This window comes from Salmo trutta, chromosome 40 (genome assembly GCF_901001165.1).
Source record: "Salmo trutta chromosome 40, fSalTru1.1, whole genome shotgun sequence".
NCBI classification, from domain to species: Eukaryota; Metazoa; Chordata; class Actinopteri; order Salmoniformes; family Salmonidae; genus Salmo; species Salmo trutta.
This window is the reverse complement of record NC_042996.1, coordinates 812086-831074: the sequence shown is the minus strand read 5'-3', so window position 1 is coordinate 831074 and position 18989 is coordinate 812086. Positions and strand designations below refer to the sequence as shown.

General features: G+C 42.8%; 2 protein-coding genes across 3 annotated transcripts; one reads left to right on the top strand and one right to left on the bottom strand.

Annotated features, from left to right (window-relative positions):
* Window positions 1-10053: 10053 nt before the first annotated feature.
* Window positions 10054-14602, bottom strand: LOC115180406 (GTPase IMAP family member 8). Of its 2 annotated transcripts, XM_029742466.1 has the most exons (7): window positions 14507-14602; window positions 13048-13603; window positions 12875-12955; window positions 12711-12791; window positions 12547-12627; window positions 12130-12191; window positions 10054-11680 (listed from the first exon to the last, which is right to left on the bottom strand). In XM_029742466.1, the coding sequence occupies exons 1-7, from the start codon at window positions 14511-14513 to the stop codon at window positions 11034-11036; spliced, it is 1515 nt and encodes a 504-aa protein (XP_029598326.1). In that variant the 5' UTR covers window positions 14514-14602; the 3' UTR covers window positions 10054-11033. The 2 variants fall into 2 exon arrangements, with proteins under 2 accessions (XP_029598326.1, XP_029598327.1); XM_029742467.1 differs by lacking the exons at window positions 12547-12627; window positions 12711-12791.
* Window positions 14603-14727: 125 nt separating this feature from the next.
* On the top strand, window positions 14728-18599 carry zgc:113625 (AIG1 domain-containing protein). The gene is made up of 2 exons (XM_029742439.1): window positions 14728-14771; window positions 17413-18599. The coding sequence occupies exons 1-2, from the start codon at window positions 14744-14746 to the stop codon at window positions 18138-18140; spliced, it is 756 nt and encodes a 251-aa protein (XP_029598299.1). The 5' UTR covers window positions 14728-14743; the 3' UTR covers window positions 18141-18599.
* The last annotated feature ends 390 nt before the right edge of the window (window positions 18600-18989 follow it).

Here is an 18989-nt window from a genome sequence, read left to right as displayed (position 1 = left end):
ACAGGCGGGCCACTCCGGCAGATCCGGGCAGGCGGGCCACTCCGGCAGCTCCGGACAGGTGGGCCACTCCGGCAGCTACGGACAGGTGGGCCACTCCGGCAGCTCCGGCACGGCGGGCCACTCCGGCAGATCCGGGCAGGCGGGCCACTCCGGCAGATCCGGGCAGGCGGGCCACTCCGGCAGATCCGAACAGGCGGGACACCTTGGCAGATCCGGACAGGCGGGCCACTCTGGCAGATCCGGCTCAGGATTCACCAGGCTGGGGAGACATGAGGGAGGCCTGGCTCTGGGCGCAGGCCCTGGACTCACCAGGCTGGGGAGACCCGCTGGAGGCCTGGTCTGAGGAGGTGGCACAGGAGAGACCAGGGTGGAGGGATCCACTGGAGGACTGGTCCTTGGAGGAGGCACAGGACGAACCAGGATGGGGAGACCCACTGGAGGACTGGTCTGAGGAGGAGGCACGGGCTTGACCAGCATGAGGAGACCCACTGGAGGACTGGTCCGTGGAGGAGGCACGGGCTTGACCAGGATAGGGAGACCCACTGGAGGACTGGTCTGTGGAGGAGGCACGGGCTTGACCAGGATGAGGAGACCCACTGGAGGACTGGGCCGTGGAGGAGGCACGGGCTTGACCAGGATGGGAAGACATGCAGGAGGCCTGGTTCTGGGTGTAGGCACAGGCACAGGACGTGCAGGGCTGGGAAGACATGCAGGAGGCCTGTTTCTGGGCGCACGCACAGTCTTCACCAGACAACCAGCACGCACCTCAGGATGAGTATGGAGAGCTGCCTCAGGTGACATCATTTCCACTACACGCTCTGTAGGGCGAATGCTGTGCCTTATGCACCAAACTAGCAGCTCTCTCATCTCTCTCTCCTTTAATTTCCCCATTAACTCCGTCACAGTGTCTGCCTCGTACCCCTCGCTCACCTCTAATGTCAGCCCGACTGGCTCTGGTTTCGACCTCGGCTCCGCCAACTGTCCCGTGTGCCCCCCCCAAAAAAATTATTGGGGCTGCCTCTCGTGCTCGTTGCGCTCTCTCTCCTCATAATATCGCCTCTCCGCTCTCGCCCACTGCGGGAGGCGATAATCCACAGCCTGAGTCCATGGTCCCTCTCCGTCCAGTATCTGTTCCCATGTCCACGAGTCCATCAAGCTGTTCTCCTGTTGCTCCTTCCTCCTCCGCTGCTTGGTCCTGGTTTGGTGGGTAATTCTGTAACGGTTGCCTTTAGAGAGAGCGGACCAAAACGCAGCGGAGTTAGTGTTCGTCATATTTAATTGAGAAAACGGACACGATATAATACAAAACAATAAACAGACAACCAAAACAGTCCTGGCACGTTAAACACAGCAACACGAACAGAAACAATTACCCACAAAACCCCAACGGAAAAACATGCACTTATGTGTGACTCCAAATCAACAGCAACGAACTTCAGCTGTGCCTCATTTGGGAGCCACACACGGCCCAAAACAAAGAAATACAAACACATAGAAACAGAACATAGAACGCCCACCCAATGTAACACCCTGGCCTAACCAAAATAAAGAACAAAAACCCCTCTCTATGGCCAGGGCGTTACACCTGTTCAGGAGTCTTATGTCTTGGGGGTAAAAACTGTTGAGAAGCCTTTTTGTCCTAGACTTGGCACTCCGGTACCACTTGCCATGCAGCAGTAGAGAGAACAGTCTATGACTGGGGTGGCTGGGATCTTTGACAATTTTTAGGGCCATCCTCTGGCACCGCCTGGTGTAGAGGTCCTGGATGGCAGGCAGCTTTGCCCCAGTGATATACTTGGCCGTACGCACTACCCTCTGTAGTGCCTTGCGGTCGGAGCCCGAGCAATTGCAATACCAGGCAGTGATGCAACCGGTCAGGAGCAATAACACAATAGAAAAATCTATGTACAGTGTGTGCAAATGTAGAAGATTAGGGAGGTAAGGCAATAAATAGGCCATAGAGGTGAAATAATTACAATTTAGCATTAACACTGGAGTGATAGATGTGCAGATGATGCTAGTAGAGATACTGGGGTGCAAAAGAGCAAGAAGATAAATAACAATATGGGGATGAGGTAGTTGGGTGTGCTATTTACAGATTGGCTGTGTACAGGTACAGTGATCGGTAAGCTGCTCTGACAGATGATGCTTAAATTTAGAGAGGGAAATATAAGTCTCCAGCTTCAGTGATTTTTGCAATTCGTTTCCAGTCATTGGCAGCAGAGAACTGGAAGGAAAGGCGGCCAAAAGAAGGGTTGGCTTTGGGGATGACAAATTAAATATACCTGCTGGAGCGCATGCTATGGGTGGGTGTTGCTATGGTGACCAGTGAGCTGAGATAAGGTGGGGCTTTACCTAGCAAAGACTTATAGATGACCTGGAGCCAGTGGGTTTGGCGGCGAATATGTAGCGAGGGCCAGCCGACGAGAGCATAGAGGTCGCATTGGTAAGTAGTATATGGGGCTTTCGTGACAAAACGAATGGCACTGTGAAAGACTACATCCAGTTTGCTGAGTAGAGTGTTGGAGGCTATTTTGTAAATGACATTGCCGAAATCAAGGATCGGTAGGATAGTCAGTGTTACGAGGGTATGTTTGGCAGCATGAGTGAAGGAGGCTTTGTTGCGAAATAGGAAGCCGATTCTAGATTTAATTTTGGATTGAAAATGCTTAATGTGAGTCTGGAAGGAGAGTTTACAGTCTAACCAGACACCTAGGTATTTGTAGTTGTCCACATATTCTAAGTCAGAACCGTCCAGAGTAGTGATGCTAGTTGGGCGGGCGGGTGCGGGCAGAAATCGGTTGAAGAGCATGCATTTGGTTTTACTAGTATTTAAAAGCAGTTGGAGGCCACGGAAGGAGTGTTGAAAAGCGTTGAAGCTCGTTTGGAGGTTTGTTAACACAGTGTCCAAAGAAGGGCCAGATGTATACAGAATGGTGTCGTCTGTGTAGAGGTGGATCAGAGAATCACCAGCAGCAAGAGTGACATCATTGATGTATACAGAGAAAAGAATTGGCCCAAGAATTGAACCCTGTGGCACCCCCATAGAGACTATCAGAGGCCCGGACAACAGGCCATCCGATTTGACACATTGAACTCTATCAGAGAAGTAGTTGGTGAACCAGGCGAGGCAATCATTTGAGAAACCAAGGCTATTGAGTCTGCCGATGAGGATGTGATGATTGACAGAGTCGAAAGCCTTGGCCAGGTCAATGAAAACGGCAGCACAGTATTGTTTCTTATCGATGCCGGTTACGATATCGTTTAGGACCTTGAGCGTGGCTGAGGTGCACCCATGTCCAGCTCTGAAATCAGATTGCATAGCGGAGAAAGTGCGGTGGGATTCGAAATGGTCGGTAATCTGTTTGTTGACTTGGCTTTCGAAGACCTTAGAAAGGCAGGGTAGGATAGATATAGGTCTGTAGCAGTTTGGGTCAAGAGTGTCCCCTCCTTTGAAGAGGAGGATGACAGCAGCTGCTTTCCAATCTTTGGGAATCTCAGACGACACGAAAGAGAGGTTGAACAGGCTAGTAATAGGGGGTTGCAACAATTTCGGCAGATCATTTTAGAAAGAATGGGTCCACATTTTCTAGCCCGGCTGATTTGTAGGGGTCCAGATTTTGCAGCTCTTTCAGAACATCAGCTGACTGGATTTGGAATAAGGAGAAATGGGGAAGGCTTGGGCAAGTAGCTGTCGGGGGTGCAGTGCTGTTGACCGCGGTAGGGATAGCCAGGTGGAAAGCATGGCCAGCCGTAGAAAAATGCTTATTGAAATTCTCAGAGTTTCCTTTCCTCAGTGCAGTGGGCAGCTGGGAGGAGGTGTTCTTATTCTCCATGGACTTTACAGTGTCCCAGAATTCTTTTGAGTTTGTGTTGCAGGAAGCAAATTTCTGCTTGAAAAAGCTAGCCTTGGCTTTTCTAACTGCCTGTGTATATTGGTTTCTAACTTCCCTGAAAAGTTGCATATCACAGGGGCTGTTCGATGCTAATGCAGAACGCCACAGGATGGTTTTTGTGTTGGTTAAGGGCAGTCAGGTCCGGAGAGAACCAAGGGCTATATCTGTTCCTGGTTCTACATTTCTTGAATGGGGCATGCTTATTTAAGATGGTGAGGAAGGCATTTAAAAAAATAACAAGGCATCCTCTACTGACGGGATGAGGTCAATATCCTTCCAGGATACCCGGGCCAGGTCGATTAGAAAGGCTTGCTCACTGAAATGTTTCAGGGAGCGTTTGACAATGATGAGGGTTGGTCGTTTGACCGCAGACCCGTTGCGGAGTCAGGCAATGAGGCAGTGATCGCTGAGATCTTGGTTGAAAACAGCAGAGGCATATTTGGAGGGAAAGTTGGTTAGGATAATATCTATGAGCGTGCCCGTGTTTACGGATTTGCGGTTATATCTGGTGGGTTCATTTGTGTAAGATTGAAGGCATAAAGCTTCGATTGTAGGATGGCCGGGGTGTTAAGCATGTCCCAGTTTAGGTCACCTAGCAGCACAAGCTCTGAAAACAGATGGGGGGCAATCAGTTCGCATATGGTGTCCAAGGCACAGCTGGGGCAGAGGGTGGTCTATAGCAAGCGGCAACGGTGAGAGACTTGTTTCTGGAAAGGTGGATTTTTAAAAGTAGAAGCTCGAATTGCTTGGGCACAGCCTGCAGAGTTCTGTCATACTATCCAGGTCTATCACTGCAGTAGATTGCAACTCCGCCCCCTTTGGCAGTTCTATCTTGTCGGAAAATGTTATAGTTAGGGATGGAAATTTCTGGATTTTTGGTGGCCTTCCTAAGCCAGGATTCAGACACGGCTAGGACATCCGGGTTGGCCGAGTGTGCTAAAGCAGTGAATAAAACAAACTTAGGGAGGAGGCTTCTAATGTTAACATGCATGAAACCAAGGCTTTTACGGTTACAGAAGTCAACAAATGAGAGCGCATGGGGAATGGGAGTGGAGCTAGGCGCTGCAGGGCCTGGATTAACCTCTACATCACCAGAGGAACAGAGGAGGAGTAGGATAAGGGTATGGCTAAAGGATATATAGGAACTGGTCGTCTAGTGCATTCGGAACAGAGAGTAATAGGAGCTGGTTTCTGGGCGCGGAAGAATAGATTCAAGGCATAATGTACAGACAAGGGTATGGTAGGATGTGAATACAGTGGAGGTAAACCTAGGCATTGAGTGATGATGAGAGAGGTTTTGTCTCTAGAGACACCATTTAAACCAGGTGAGATCACCGCATGTGTGGGAGGTGGAAAAAAAGGCCAGCTAAGGCATATTGAGCAGGGCTGGAGGCTCTACAGTGAAATAAGACAATAATCACTAACCAAAACAGCAATGGACAAGGCATATTGACATTAGGGAGAGGCATGCGTAGCCGAGTAATCATAGGGTCCAGTGAGTAGCTAGGCGAGCTGGAGACACGGCGATTCAGACAGCTAGTGGGCTTGGGCTAGCAGGCTAGCAGAAGGGCCTTAGGGGGACGTCGCGACAGAAGGATCTGTTGAAGCCCCCTCGGACAGTTACGTCGGCAGACCAGTCATGTTGGATCGATGGGGCTCCGTGTAGGCAGGAAAAGGGTCCAGGCCAATTGGCAAAATAGGTATTGTAGCCCAAGAAATTGGCTGATGGACCTCTTCAGCTAGCCGGGAGGTGGGCCTAGCTCGGGGCTAGCTCCAGGCTAACTGGTGCTTGCTTTGGGACAGAGTCATCAAGTGCAGAGTCTGGAAGCTCCTCGTTAATCACATTAGACCAACAAATACTTTTAACATCATCCACATAAGAGTCACAGCAAAATATTTTGTATGATCTCTTATACACTATTTTAGGCCCAGCTGTTGGAACTTTGGCTTTCCTGGATATAGCCACTATATTGTCATCACTGCATCCAATGGGTACAGATATAGCTTTAGAACAAAGTTCTACATCATCAGTAAAAATGTGATCGATACATGTGGATGATCTTGTTCCTTTAGTGTTTGTAAACACCCTGGTAGGTTGATTAACAATCTGAACCAGATAACCTGAACCCGTCCTTGGTCGGCAGGATCACTGGAAAGAGACAAGCAGTCCCAGCAACTGATGCCAACTGCGTCGCGGGATCGAAACTTAGAAGCTAGACAGCTACCAAGAACTTTCCAATATACTTTCAAACAACAAACTTTCCAAACAAACAAAACCGAGCTCTTCCTCGTTCCGTGTTCAACAGGAAGTGACGTCTTGGATGGAAGGAAGGAGAGAGAATGATGCCCAGTATTGTTGTTCATATAGTATTGTTCTTCATATAAAAGTTTTAACTAGACAGTGGCCACACCCCCGTGAGCCCAGACATCACATTAGGCGTCATAGAACTGCCCCTTCTATCACAGAGTATAAAACACCATCCTACAAAATATACATTAAGTCAGAGAACTCCGGGACAGAGTCCCCACGTTGGAATGGCTACAATTCTATAGACCATTAAACCAGACCGCACGTAGTGTTGGCAACACAATGGTTAAACTCTGAGACTATCGAATAACTGAGAAATTCTAGACGACACAAATTACTATTCTGCAGCTAGAAATTACGTAAACCTAGAACGAGAATACCGACAACCGCCAAAGTATCTATTCTATGAGAACATTTCCGAATGGTACTCTGAAGTATCCATTCTAACCACCTACAACCATGAAAGACATTGTGAATTCTGGAAAAGTTAACCAGAGACTCTGATGAACTCTACAGGACGATCGAGTGTCTTCAACGGAGGGACAACAACGACATACGGGCGTAAATATGTACATTGCAATTTCTTTCAGAATGAGCGGCCGTTCATGTGCAAAGTATTAGCATATCCATGAGTACAATTATCCACTGTGTGTAGTGAATCAGTTTTGTCTTTCCCGCTCTCTCAGTCCCCACCCCTTTCCTTTGTCTACCAAGCCGTCATATCGGCTTAGCCCACTAGGGACTTTTCTATCATTGTTAGTAACCAATATCTACTGTTTGTTTGTTATGTATTTCTGTGATTATTTAGTTAGTTAGTAAATTAATAATTAAGCCAATTTATATATCGCTGATTCATTATGGAAACTAGGGTTTGTGCAGATAACCAAGAATTGTACTACGTTTAGAATGAGAACTGATCAGGTAATAATACATTCATGAGAATGACTAATCGATCAAATTTCTGAAAAGTTATATTTTGAAAATTGTAACTCTGTAAATCTCAACATTTTCCGTGGTGCCCGACTTCCTAGTTAATGAATGTTTACATGATTAGTTTAATCATGTAATAATTAAACCTAGAGAACTGATTTGAGATAAATAAGTCTTCACATTTAATGATAGTCCAGACACGACACAAGCTATGACAACAACATTGTGCCGGGTATGAGGGCCATTTATTTTATTTTATTTATTAACCTTTATTTAACTAGGCAGGCCGTCACCGACCCAGAGGATTGGGTGATCTCGCTCTCCGAGGCCGACGTGAGAAACATCTTTAATTAGGTCAACACCCTGAAGGCCGCAGGCCCCGACATTATTCGAGGGCGCGTTCGCAGAGCATGCTCAGAACAGCTGGCAAGCATATTCACAGTCATTTTCAACTTCTCCTTGTCCCAGTCTGTAATCCCCACGTTTTAAGATGAACACCATCATTCCTGTTCCTAAGAACTCTAAGGCTTCATGCCACAATGACTACCGCCATGTAGCACTCACTTCTGTAATCATGAAGTGCTTTGAGTGGCTGGTTATGGCACATAAGTAACTCCACCATCCCAGATACCCTAGACCCACTCCAATTTGCATAGCGCCCCAACAGATCCATAGATTATACAATCTCAATAGCTCTCCACACTACCCTCCCCCACCTATACACTATATGAGAATGTTGTTCATTGAATATACAGTAGCTCAGTGTTCAACACCATTGTCCCCTCACAGCTCGTCACCAAGCTTAGGACTCTGGGTCTGAACACCTCCCTCTGCAACTGCGTCCTGGACTTCCTGACGGGCCGACCCCAGGTGGTGAAGGAAGGCAACATCACCTACGCCACAGTGACCCTCAAGACAGGGGCCCCACAGAGGTGTGTGCTTAGTCCCCTCCTATACAACCTGTTCACCCAAGACTGCGTGGCCACGACTGACTCCAACACCATCATTAAGTTTTCTGACGACACGGCGGTGGTAGGCCTGATCATCGGCGATGATGAGACAGCCTACAGGGAGGTCAGTGACCTGGCAGTGTGGGGCCAGAACAACAACCTCTCCCTCATCATCAGTAAGACCAAGGAGCTGATTGACCACAGGAAACTGGAGGCGAGCACGCACCCACCCACATCGACGGGGCTGCAGTTGAGCAGGCCGAGAGCTTCAAGTTCCTCTCTGTCCAAATCACTAAAGACTTAAAATGGTCCAAACACATGCACACAGTCGTGCCTCTTCCCCCTCAGGAGGTTGAAAAAGTTTGGCATGGGCCCTCAAATCCTCTAAAAGTTATACAGCTGTACCATTGAAAGCATCTTGACTGGCTGTATCACTGCCTGGTATGGCAATAGTGGTTAGTGGTTAGAGCTGACAAGGTAAAATTCTGTCGTTCTGCCCCTGAGCAAGGCAGTTAACCCACTGTTCCCCGGGCGCCGTGGATGTCGATTATGGCAGCCCCCCGCACCTCTATGATTCAGAGGGGTTGGGTTTAATGCAGAAGACACACTCACTCCATCATCTGCTCACTCACACATAATACGCACATACATTTATACTGACTATACACACCCACTCACATACAAGCTGCTGCTACTTTGTTTATCTTATATCCTGTTGCCTAGTCACCTTTCCCCTATACATATCTACCTCCATCACACCAGTATCCCTACACATTATAAATATGGAATTGGAACTGACCCTGTATATAGGATGCTTACTTACTTATTGTGTTCATATTTATTGTGTTTTTTCTACTATTGCATTGTTGGGTTTTGAGTTTGAAGGAAAGGCATTTCACTGTACTTGTGCATGTGACATTACAACTTTAAACTATTATCAGAAACATGTTGGGTTGTTTTCACAGCTTTAAATTTCCTTGCTGGTCAAACTGATGTCATTTGGACATTTTGTACAGCAAATCTTTCCATTTAAAAAAAATAAGTTATTGCATTTTCTCCCCGGTCCATAAACGTCTTTGCTCCGCGAAAGAAGCAGAGATGACAGAAAACTTTTATCAAGGCACAAGGCGAGAACCAAATGCAGACACCAGAGGCAGATGGTTGGAGTTTAAGATGTTTAATAAATCCAAAGGGAATAGGCAAGAGAATGGTCGTGGACAGGCAAAAGGTCATGACCAGATCAGAGTCCAGGAGGTACAGAGTGGCAGGCAGGCTCGAGGTCAGGGCAGGCGGAATGGTCAGGCAGGCGGGTACAGAGTCCAGAAACAGGCAAGGGTCAAAACCGGAGAAAAGGCAAAGCAGGAAACCGGGAAAAACCGCTGGTAGGCTTGGACATACAAGACGAACTGGCACAGAGAGACAGGAAACACAGAGATAAATACACTGGGGGGGGGGGAAACAAGCGACACCTGGAGAGGGTGGAGACAATAACAAGGACACGTGAAACAGATCAGGGTGTGACAACTTTACCATTGTCAACTAGATTGAAGCATTTATTCTATCGATTTATGATATTATACTGGTGAGCAAGGGTTTCTTTAGTCTTCTAGGGGAACATATAAGCCTATTGACAGAAGAGAAGATGCATGTATCTAATTATAGACAATTTGACTAACAGATAGCCTATTAAAATGTCAGAAATGATAAGCAGAAACATATCTAAATCAGGCAAAAAAATATCCTGTACCCCATGTCAGAAAATCTTTACACCTTCTCTGACTGTAGCCTACAGGCATTTTCTATATTAGCGGGTTATGGTTGGGTGCAGGCATCAGATTTTCACTTTATCACATATAGTCAGGCAGTTGCAGATGGGTTATAAGCAATTGAACAAGCAGCTGACCCGCACACCACTAATGCATATTGTCATAAGAGATTTTAACATGATTAAATAACACCAGGATAATTATTTGTATACAAATCCAGAGTTTATTTTTATGCTCAACTTTAAAAAGGTTTACCACAGTAATTTTTTTTTACAGTTAAGTCCAACATTTAATTTCCTTATGTAACAAATCAAGATGACTCCTGTGTGACTAACAACACAGCATAATGTAAGTCAAAAAGAAAAGTCATTGTCATTAGAAAACACAACATATTTTATGATCCACTCCACAGAAGGTAAGCTATTGTTTGAATGTATGCAGTTACATTCTTGTGGTCCATCATAAGGAAATAAGCCACATTTTAATAATAATAGTAATAATAATTGATTCATTTTATATGCCACTTTTCATTTTGCACAGAATCTCAAAGTCGCTAAATTTAAAAACAAATTTGTTTGTGATCTGACAGGTTCTTAAAACAACAGTGAATCAAGTCACAAAAATGTTCTAACTATTTTGGGTCAAATAAGTATCCATAAATCTACATAACTGACAGAAGTTACAAAAAGGAAATCTTAAACTACACTACAGATGCAGTCACCCATATTCAATAACTGGAAAGTAAAATAAAACAGTTCATGCCATTCAGCTGAAATAGAGTATACAGATGTAGGATCTTAATTTGAGCCTGTTTCTACAGCAGGAAAATAATCCAGAAGCAATAGGAAATGTAAATTATCATGTGGATTATAATTAATGGACATGGTTGAAGGGGTTGGTTCATTTTTCGAAAGGAAAAACCAAGACTGAAATGTAAAAGTGGAAATGACAAACTTTTAAAACCTCAAATATATTACACATTTTAAATGTTCCTGCATTGCACGAAAGATCTCCTGCAAAAGGGTGGTCAAATTAAGATCCTACACCTGTATATTCATTCTCAATTTAGAACATTTTAGACCAATTGTTTCGCATCACGGTCTTAGATTCTTCTGATGATACAATGATGTGACTTAAACAATCATTTGGTGACATTAATTCAGTTTTGTCTCTGGGATCTAAGTTAACTCACTGTACACTTGTCATCTGTATGTTTTGTTTTCCAGTCCTCAAAGTCACGAGACATTTGATCATCGCCCAGTAACTTGGATATTTTCTCCATCAGCTCCGTCACCTGCTGGTAGTCTGTCTTTGTGTTTTTGAACACATGTGTGTTCCCACAGCAGCTTACTATTTCTTTCAGGTGAGTGTCAGCCTGATTGATGAACATGTCAAGGCTCATATTTTTGAGGTCCTCTCCATTAGTAAAGAGGACACATGTTCTCTCTCTAATTCTTCCCAAGTCAGTGAAGGCACCTTCCAATTGTTTCAAGATCTCTCGTTCACCATCTGTGAATCGGCCAATCTGAATCACCAGTAAGTACACACTCAACCCTGTCTGACAGCTCTTTATGCAATCCGCAACGTGTTTGCTTGGCTGTATAAGACAATCATCAAAGAAATCTGGGGTATCAATGACCCTAACCTCTGTCCCTCCCATCTTCATCTTTTCTACCTGACACTCTTTTGTAACTGGTACAGAGCTTGCTCTTGATGGGAAAATGTTTTTCCTCAGGATTGTGTTTCCACTTCTGCTCTTTCCAGTTCCTGTCTGTCCCAGTAGCACAATGTTCAAAATGTTGCTGGGATCGCTTTCATAGTTTCTTTTACCTGGTGAAACAATAATAGCAGCAATCGAGTTAGACAGTGTTTCATCCAGCTTCAATATACCTTGCTTCTCAATTAGTTTACTGATGCTCTTAAATTGATTCAGGTTATATCATTGGTGGGGGACAATACATATTTAAAAAGTGAGAGCAGGATATTACTTATAATTTATAGATTTCTTTGTAGCCTCAATGTGATTCAAATGGGTGCGAGGATAGTCAATTAAATTCTGTTATTTTTATACTGATGTCAAAAAATACAGCAGAATGTGCATAAGTTAAACTAGCCAAATGTTTTGAAATGTTAAAAAGCATATAGTGTATTTTGTATTGCATAGCGCAAGGAGTTCTACACTTAAACTTGTGGCTTGATATAAAGACTCACGCAATGCAGGCTAGTGTAGCTTGTGGTAAAGATTTCACTTATTGAGTAAATTCCACCCAGGGGCTTACCAGTCTTTGAGTTTCCAGATCCGCTTGTCGGCCCATCCTGAGATCTGCCAGGATCACTGAACCTAAAGTATACAACCATGACAAATAATAGATTTTAGTGCCTTTGACAATGTTAGAAAATAAAGAACATTTCATTTGGCCAAATGAGAAAATAATTAGAAATTAGAAAATAAAGAATGTATTGAATGCCACAAGGTCCGATCACTTCTGACACCAATGTAATGAAACAGGCAGGGAACAGGTCTCGAACCCTCGACCTTCTAGCCCGAAGTCCAGCGCACTATCGACTGTGCCCCAAAAGCATGCTCATGCGGCGGAGTCGATATCCACGCTTCTAAACCCAGGGTCGTTACAATATAATAGCTTTTAGTGATTTTGACAATATTAGAGAATGTATTGAATGTCATTTGGTCTTACCTCTCATCTTGGGGTTTTGATTGGTCTCTGAATCTTGTTCCACTGAACTCTTTTCCAGGATGACTGTCATAGTCAATATACCTAAGTACACCATGACAAATATATAATAGCTTTTAGTGATTTTGACAATATTAGAGAATGTATTGAATGTCATTTGATTTTACCTCTCATCTTGGGGTTGTGATTGGTCTCTGAATCTTGTTCCACTGAACTCTTTTCCAGGATGACTGTCATAGTCAATATACCTAAGTACACCATGACAAATATATAATAGCTTTTAGTGATTTTGACAATATTAGAGAATGTATTGAATGTCATTTGATTTTACCTCTCATCTTGGGGTTGTGATTGGTCTCTGAATCTTGTTCCACTGAACTCTTTTCCAGGATGACTGTCATAGTCAATATACCTAAGTACACCATGACAAATATATAATAGCTTTTAGTGATTTTGACAATATTAGAAAAGAAAGAAAATGTAATTAATGCAATTTAGTCTTACATCTTTTGGGCCTTTCTCTTTCCCGCCAGTGTTGCCTTTCTTTTTAGTACAACACCTTCAGTGTATTTTTCGTAGGTGTACTTGAAGAACTTATGGACCATTGGTAACTTTTTGTGCAGATCATTAGAATTGTTCAAGACTTCCAGGGGATATTTCATGTTTTGATTGATATAATGTTTCAGTGCAACGATGTCAACCCTGCGTGTTAACATAACTATCATGTTTGCTGTAATCTTTTCTCCAAAGGTATCTTGTAGGTGAACAACTTGCTGTTTAACCTTCTCTGGGGTATCATGCCCATCTTGAATCACAAGCAGGGATATATGAGGGCCGGGGTATGAAAGTGCCATACAGTCGATAATTTGCTGGTCTGGATGATTGCCTTCTCCAAACATGTCTGGGGTGTTGATTACAGCATATGATTTATTCTCTCTCCGCTCACATAGTTCCGTATCATCATCAAAACCATCTCTTTCTCCTAGGATCAGATTTCCTATTGAACACTTTGGAGCTCCTTCCTTTCCAAACAGAAGGATGGTTAATTTTCCTCCAGAACCTAGTTAAAACAATAAGAACAGTCTTAGATCGTAATGTTATACCATTGCAAGGGACACGCAATTGAGTCCAAGAACATTACCAAACCTCGACAAACCGGTGCTCCCGCACATTGACTCTGTACCGGTACCCCCTGTATATAGTCTCACTATTGTTATTTTACTGCTGCTCTTTAACTACTTGTTACTTTTATTTCTTATTGTTATTCATATTGTTTGAACTGCATTGTTGGTTAAGGGCTTGTAAAGTAAGCATTTCACTGTAAGGTCTACACCTGTTTTATTCAGCGCATGTGACTAATAAAATTTGATTTGATTTTGAACAGTATTCCAGAACATATTTAAACCATATTGAGCAACATCTTTCTGCTACACACCAGTAAAATCCTTGTTTTCATCATGTCTTACTCAAGAAAAAATTGCTGTTTTCCAAAGACACTAAACTGTATCTGTTTTTTCAGCCTAAAAATAAATATTTAACACTGCACACAACACAACCTGTAGTGATACAGCAATTGTACAATTCTGGGCAATAAATAGGTGTTTTATCAAAAATCCGTATAGGCATATGACTAAAACTGTAGATTTGTATCTTTGCGGGTTACTTTTTTTTTAACAGATGTGAGCTCAACTTTGCAGAGATCTGTGCCTTTGGTGTACAGCGTTAAAATGAGAAAAATGTCGCCCATATGTCCAAATTGTTTAACTCCTTGGAGCAGTGTCTGCTCTTTATGTTATTTTGTCAAGACGTTCTTCAAACTAAATGTTGTTAAATAAATCACATAGATCCTTAGAAGTATGAACACATTATGAGAGTAGAAATGATATATTTGCTGGTCTTTATGAAAAGTAAAATAGTGGCTTATGGTGGTTGATGATTTTAGAATGAGAACAATTGCACGTACCTGCCATTTTCCTCTTCTCGTTTTGCAGCAATTGTCACGGGATTACGAAACCTGAAAAAATAAAATGAATAGGGAGGTTTTCAACACGTCTCTGCAAATCTAAAAGGAATGTTTTGCATTCCATTTATATACTGAATTGTATAGAGGTGTGGTCAGTGCTGTGGGCGGTTCTAAGGGAGCTTGATAAAAAACAGACAAGTTGCACCTTTCCACTTCATCCAACTGTATTAAGACAAGATGGGTGGCGGCAGCTCTATCCCAGAAGGTGAGAATTAAATTCTTAAACTTTTTTGCAATGAGGTGAAGTTAGCTTTATATTAGCCTAGGCAGCTGATCGTGCAGATCTAGCGACCATGCTCGATCTTCTAGGTTTAACCCCATTCCCGGTATTCAGTAATACACGTGTCCCCTGTGGACCGGCTCGTACATGAAGGATCCTCCAGTCATGCTGAAAATGCATAATTTTCCTGCTTAACTATCTTTAATGGCGAGAAGGTGGGGGAAAAAACAGGGAAAATATGCCCACTTTCTTCATGAAACAACATTATCCACCACAATTTAGGATGTTTCACACCATGTTCAGCCAACATCCTAAATTGTCAGAAAATTGTTTCATAAAAAAGTATTGCTATTGGTTCAGGGACCTCACCAGTCCAATCCATTGCATATGTTATTATTTTGTCTTAATTTTGGGGGGGTCTATTTTCAATTAATTTAATTTGAATTATATGTATAAAATACTTGCTTAAAACTTCAATACCTTCCACCCCATATCACTTTCATGAATGCAACCAACTGCTATCGGTTCATGGACCTTGTCTGTACAATCTATGACAATTCATTTTGTATTGTTTGACTTTGGCTTATTTCTATGAAGTTAAATGTACTTAATATGAAAAATACTTCTGTAACTTCCGTAGCATCCACCCCATATAACTTTCATGAATATGGCCAAATGTTATTGGTTCAGGGGACCTTGTCTGTAGAATCTATGCCAATTATTTTAGCATTTTTTGAATTTGGCTATTTAAAAAATTATATATTTTAATTGAATAAAAGTTGAATAGCTTCAACCCCATATTACTTTAATTAACACAACCAACTGATATTGGTTCAGGGACCTCACCTGTCCAATCCATAGTAATTACTTTAGTATTTTTTCACTTTGTCTATTTTGTTTATACATTTTCATTGAATTTACATGAGAAGTACTTTCTTAAAACTTCAATAATTTCCACCCCATGTCACTTGCACGAAATCAACCAACTGCTATTGGTTCTGGGACCTGTCTGTACAATCTAAGGCAATTACTTTTGTAGTTTTTGACTTTAGCTATTTTCTATGAAATGTATTGAATTATATGTCCCAAAAAAGACTTCCTTAAATCTTCAATACCTTCCACCCCATATGACTTTCATGAATACAACCAACTGCGGTTGGTTCAGGGAACTTGTCTGTACAATCTAAGGCAATTCATTTGGTATTTGTTGATTTTGGATATTTTATTTGAATTTAAATGGGCTTTACGTTAAAAAATAAACTTCCTTAAAACTTCATAGCTTCCACCCCATATGACCTGCATTCATAGTCAACTGTTATTGATTCATGGACCTCTTCCCTCCAATCTATGACATTTGCTTTTTGTATTTTTTGACTTAGTTTATTTTCTATTAATTTCAATTTACTTTACATAAAAAATATTTCCTTAACTTCAATAGCTTCCACCCCATATGACTTTAATGAATACAACCAACTGCTATTGGATCAGGGACCATGTATGTACGGAAATTACTTTAGTATTTTTTGACTTTCGCGGTTTTCAATTAATTCAAATTGACTTTAAATAAAAGATACTTCCTTAAAGCGTAAATTACTTCCACCACATGACTTTTATGAAAGAAAAACAGCTGTAAGCTGCAGTGGGATATCCTTGGATATCTAAAGAGGGTCATAGGTACTCCTGCCTTTTATCCTGCTTCATTGAATTGAATGAGAGACCTCCAGAGCTCCAGAGTTGGGGGGAGAGGGCCAGGGAGGGCTGAGGCCGGCACAGGGAGGGGGGCAACCCACGTACAGCCGCAAGGGGACTCCATCCAGCCAACTCCCTGCCCCAGAGAAAGGGCCAGGGAGGGCTGGGGCCACCCCAGGGACCCTGCTCTGCCCCCAGAAGGAGAGTGTCACTCACCCAGCCCCACCACCACGCCTCAGCCAGCCCTCCACACACCAGAGGCCCAGTAGGCCCAAAAAAAGGGGGGACAGAATTGCCAATCTCTACAGAAAATGCCTGCTCTGCCCCCGTGAAGGACAGTGTCACTCACACACCTACTCACATGGGCCTTCTCTCTGGGGCCTACCTGACCTCCAGGCATGCCCCCACTGACCTGGTGACCTCTCCCCCACAGACCTACAGGCCTTTAGACCTACACTCCCTGCATGCACTGCCTGCCTACCTGCTCTCTCCCTGGGCTATGAGAGTACAGCTAACTCCCACTCAGACCTCTATAGTCCCACTGCCAGGAACCACGGGCACCTGGTGCTCTCTGCACGTTTGGAGAGTAACAGAGGAGAGGAGAGCAACACTTTAGCTATATTTCGCATCCAAAAAGAAAATAGACACCAAATTGAAAAAACAAGCGGTGCAACTTGTTCGCTATCGTCAGCTGATTCAGAATATGTCATTTATATAATTCTTGCATGTTCCGTTGAAGAGGTATTGATGAGAAAAGTCAGAAAATGTTATATAAAGCTAACTATACTGTAGCTTTTTTGCAGTTGTTTCTTTAGTTTCACACAGGAAACATTGTTGAGTGTATGAATCCAATTTCTTCCAGCACAAGAAGAAGGCTGTTTAGTAGGACATTTGTTTTCACTGAATAGGTCACTAAGCATTAATTATTTCGTTTCAGGTCCTGACCTGAGAATTGTGATGATTGGGAAAACTGGAGTGGGGAAAAGTGCTGTTGGAAACACCATTTTGGGCAAAAACATATTCAAATCTCATCCCAGCGCTAACTCTGTGACTGGGACTTGTGAAAAGCATCAACTTCAAGAGAGTGATAGGTGGATTCATGTGGTGGATACACCAGGGATTTTAGATACAGGAAAAAAAGCTGCAGATATCAAAAACGAGATAGTGAAGTGTATTCAGGTTTCAAGCCCTGGTCCTCACGTCTTCCTGCTGGTGATTCAGGTAGGCAGATTCACCAAAGAGGAGCAGAATTCGATTGAGGCCCTGGAGAAAATCTTTGGACCAGAGGCCTCCAATCACATGATTGTGCTGTTTACTCGTGGGGATGAACTTCAGGGTCAAACAATACAAACGTATGTACGCACCGGTCATCCAAAGCTTCGAGAAGTGATTCAACGATGTGGCAACAGATTCCATGTTTTCAACAACAGAGATGGGAATAGAAGTCAAGTTGTTGAGCTGATCACGAAGATTGATGACATGGTAGCAGGAAATGGAGGAAAGCACTTCACTGAGAAAATGTATCAGGAGGCAGAGAGAATGATTAACCAGCAAAATATGACAAGGGAATTGGCAGAGCTCCAAATATTCGAATTCACATTCCTTGCTGAATTGCTGCAGAGAGTAATTGAATTTAAAAAAATACTTGATTTAGAAGATGTCTAAAAATTAAGCATAGCTGTGGCTATTTCCTCTCCACGAGGAACACAATCTGTGACTACTACCACTGATGTGAATTATGATATCTTAACCATTTAGCTTACTGTAGTATAACATAATATAGTACTTGAGTAGGAAATCTCTCCTTCTCTAATCAACATTTTTCTTTATTATTTGAGATGAACATTAGTTAAAATGCTATGTATTACAATTCAGAATGTAGTGAATACAATATGAAGAGAAAGGTGAAAATGAAATGTTGTATGACATGCTGATTGAGGTCTAAGCTTACGGTAACACTCAAATGAAGTCATGGTGGTATGAAATTTGAGCATAATCTAACAAAAAAATATATGTATTTTTGTAAAGAGATTGTTTGTTTATTGTTTCACCTAATCAGATACACTGTCATGAACATGCCATATTGGTTAATAACAAGGCATACAATGCTATACTGAACAAAAATATGAACATAACATGCAACAATTTCAACGATTTTACTCAGTTACAGTTCATATAAGGAAATCAGTCAATTGAAATAAATTCATTAGGCCCTCATCTATGGATTTCACATGACTGGGCAGGGGCACAGTACTGCACTTACACAACTTACTGATGATTGGTTGAAAGAAATTGATAGTAAGAAGATTGTGGGAGCTGTACTGCTAGTTTTCAGAGCAGCCTTTGATATTATTGACCATAACCTGTGGTTGAGAACTTATGTTTTATGGCTGGTCATCCTCTGCCATATCGTGAATTCAGAGCTATCTATCTAATAGAACTCAGACTCTTTAATGGAAGCCTCTCTAATGTCAAATATGCAGGATGTGGTGTACCGCAGGGCATCCTTTTAGG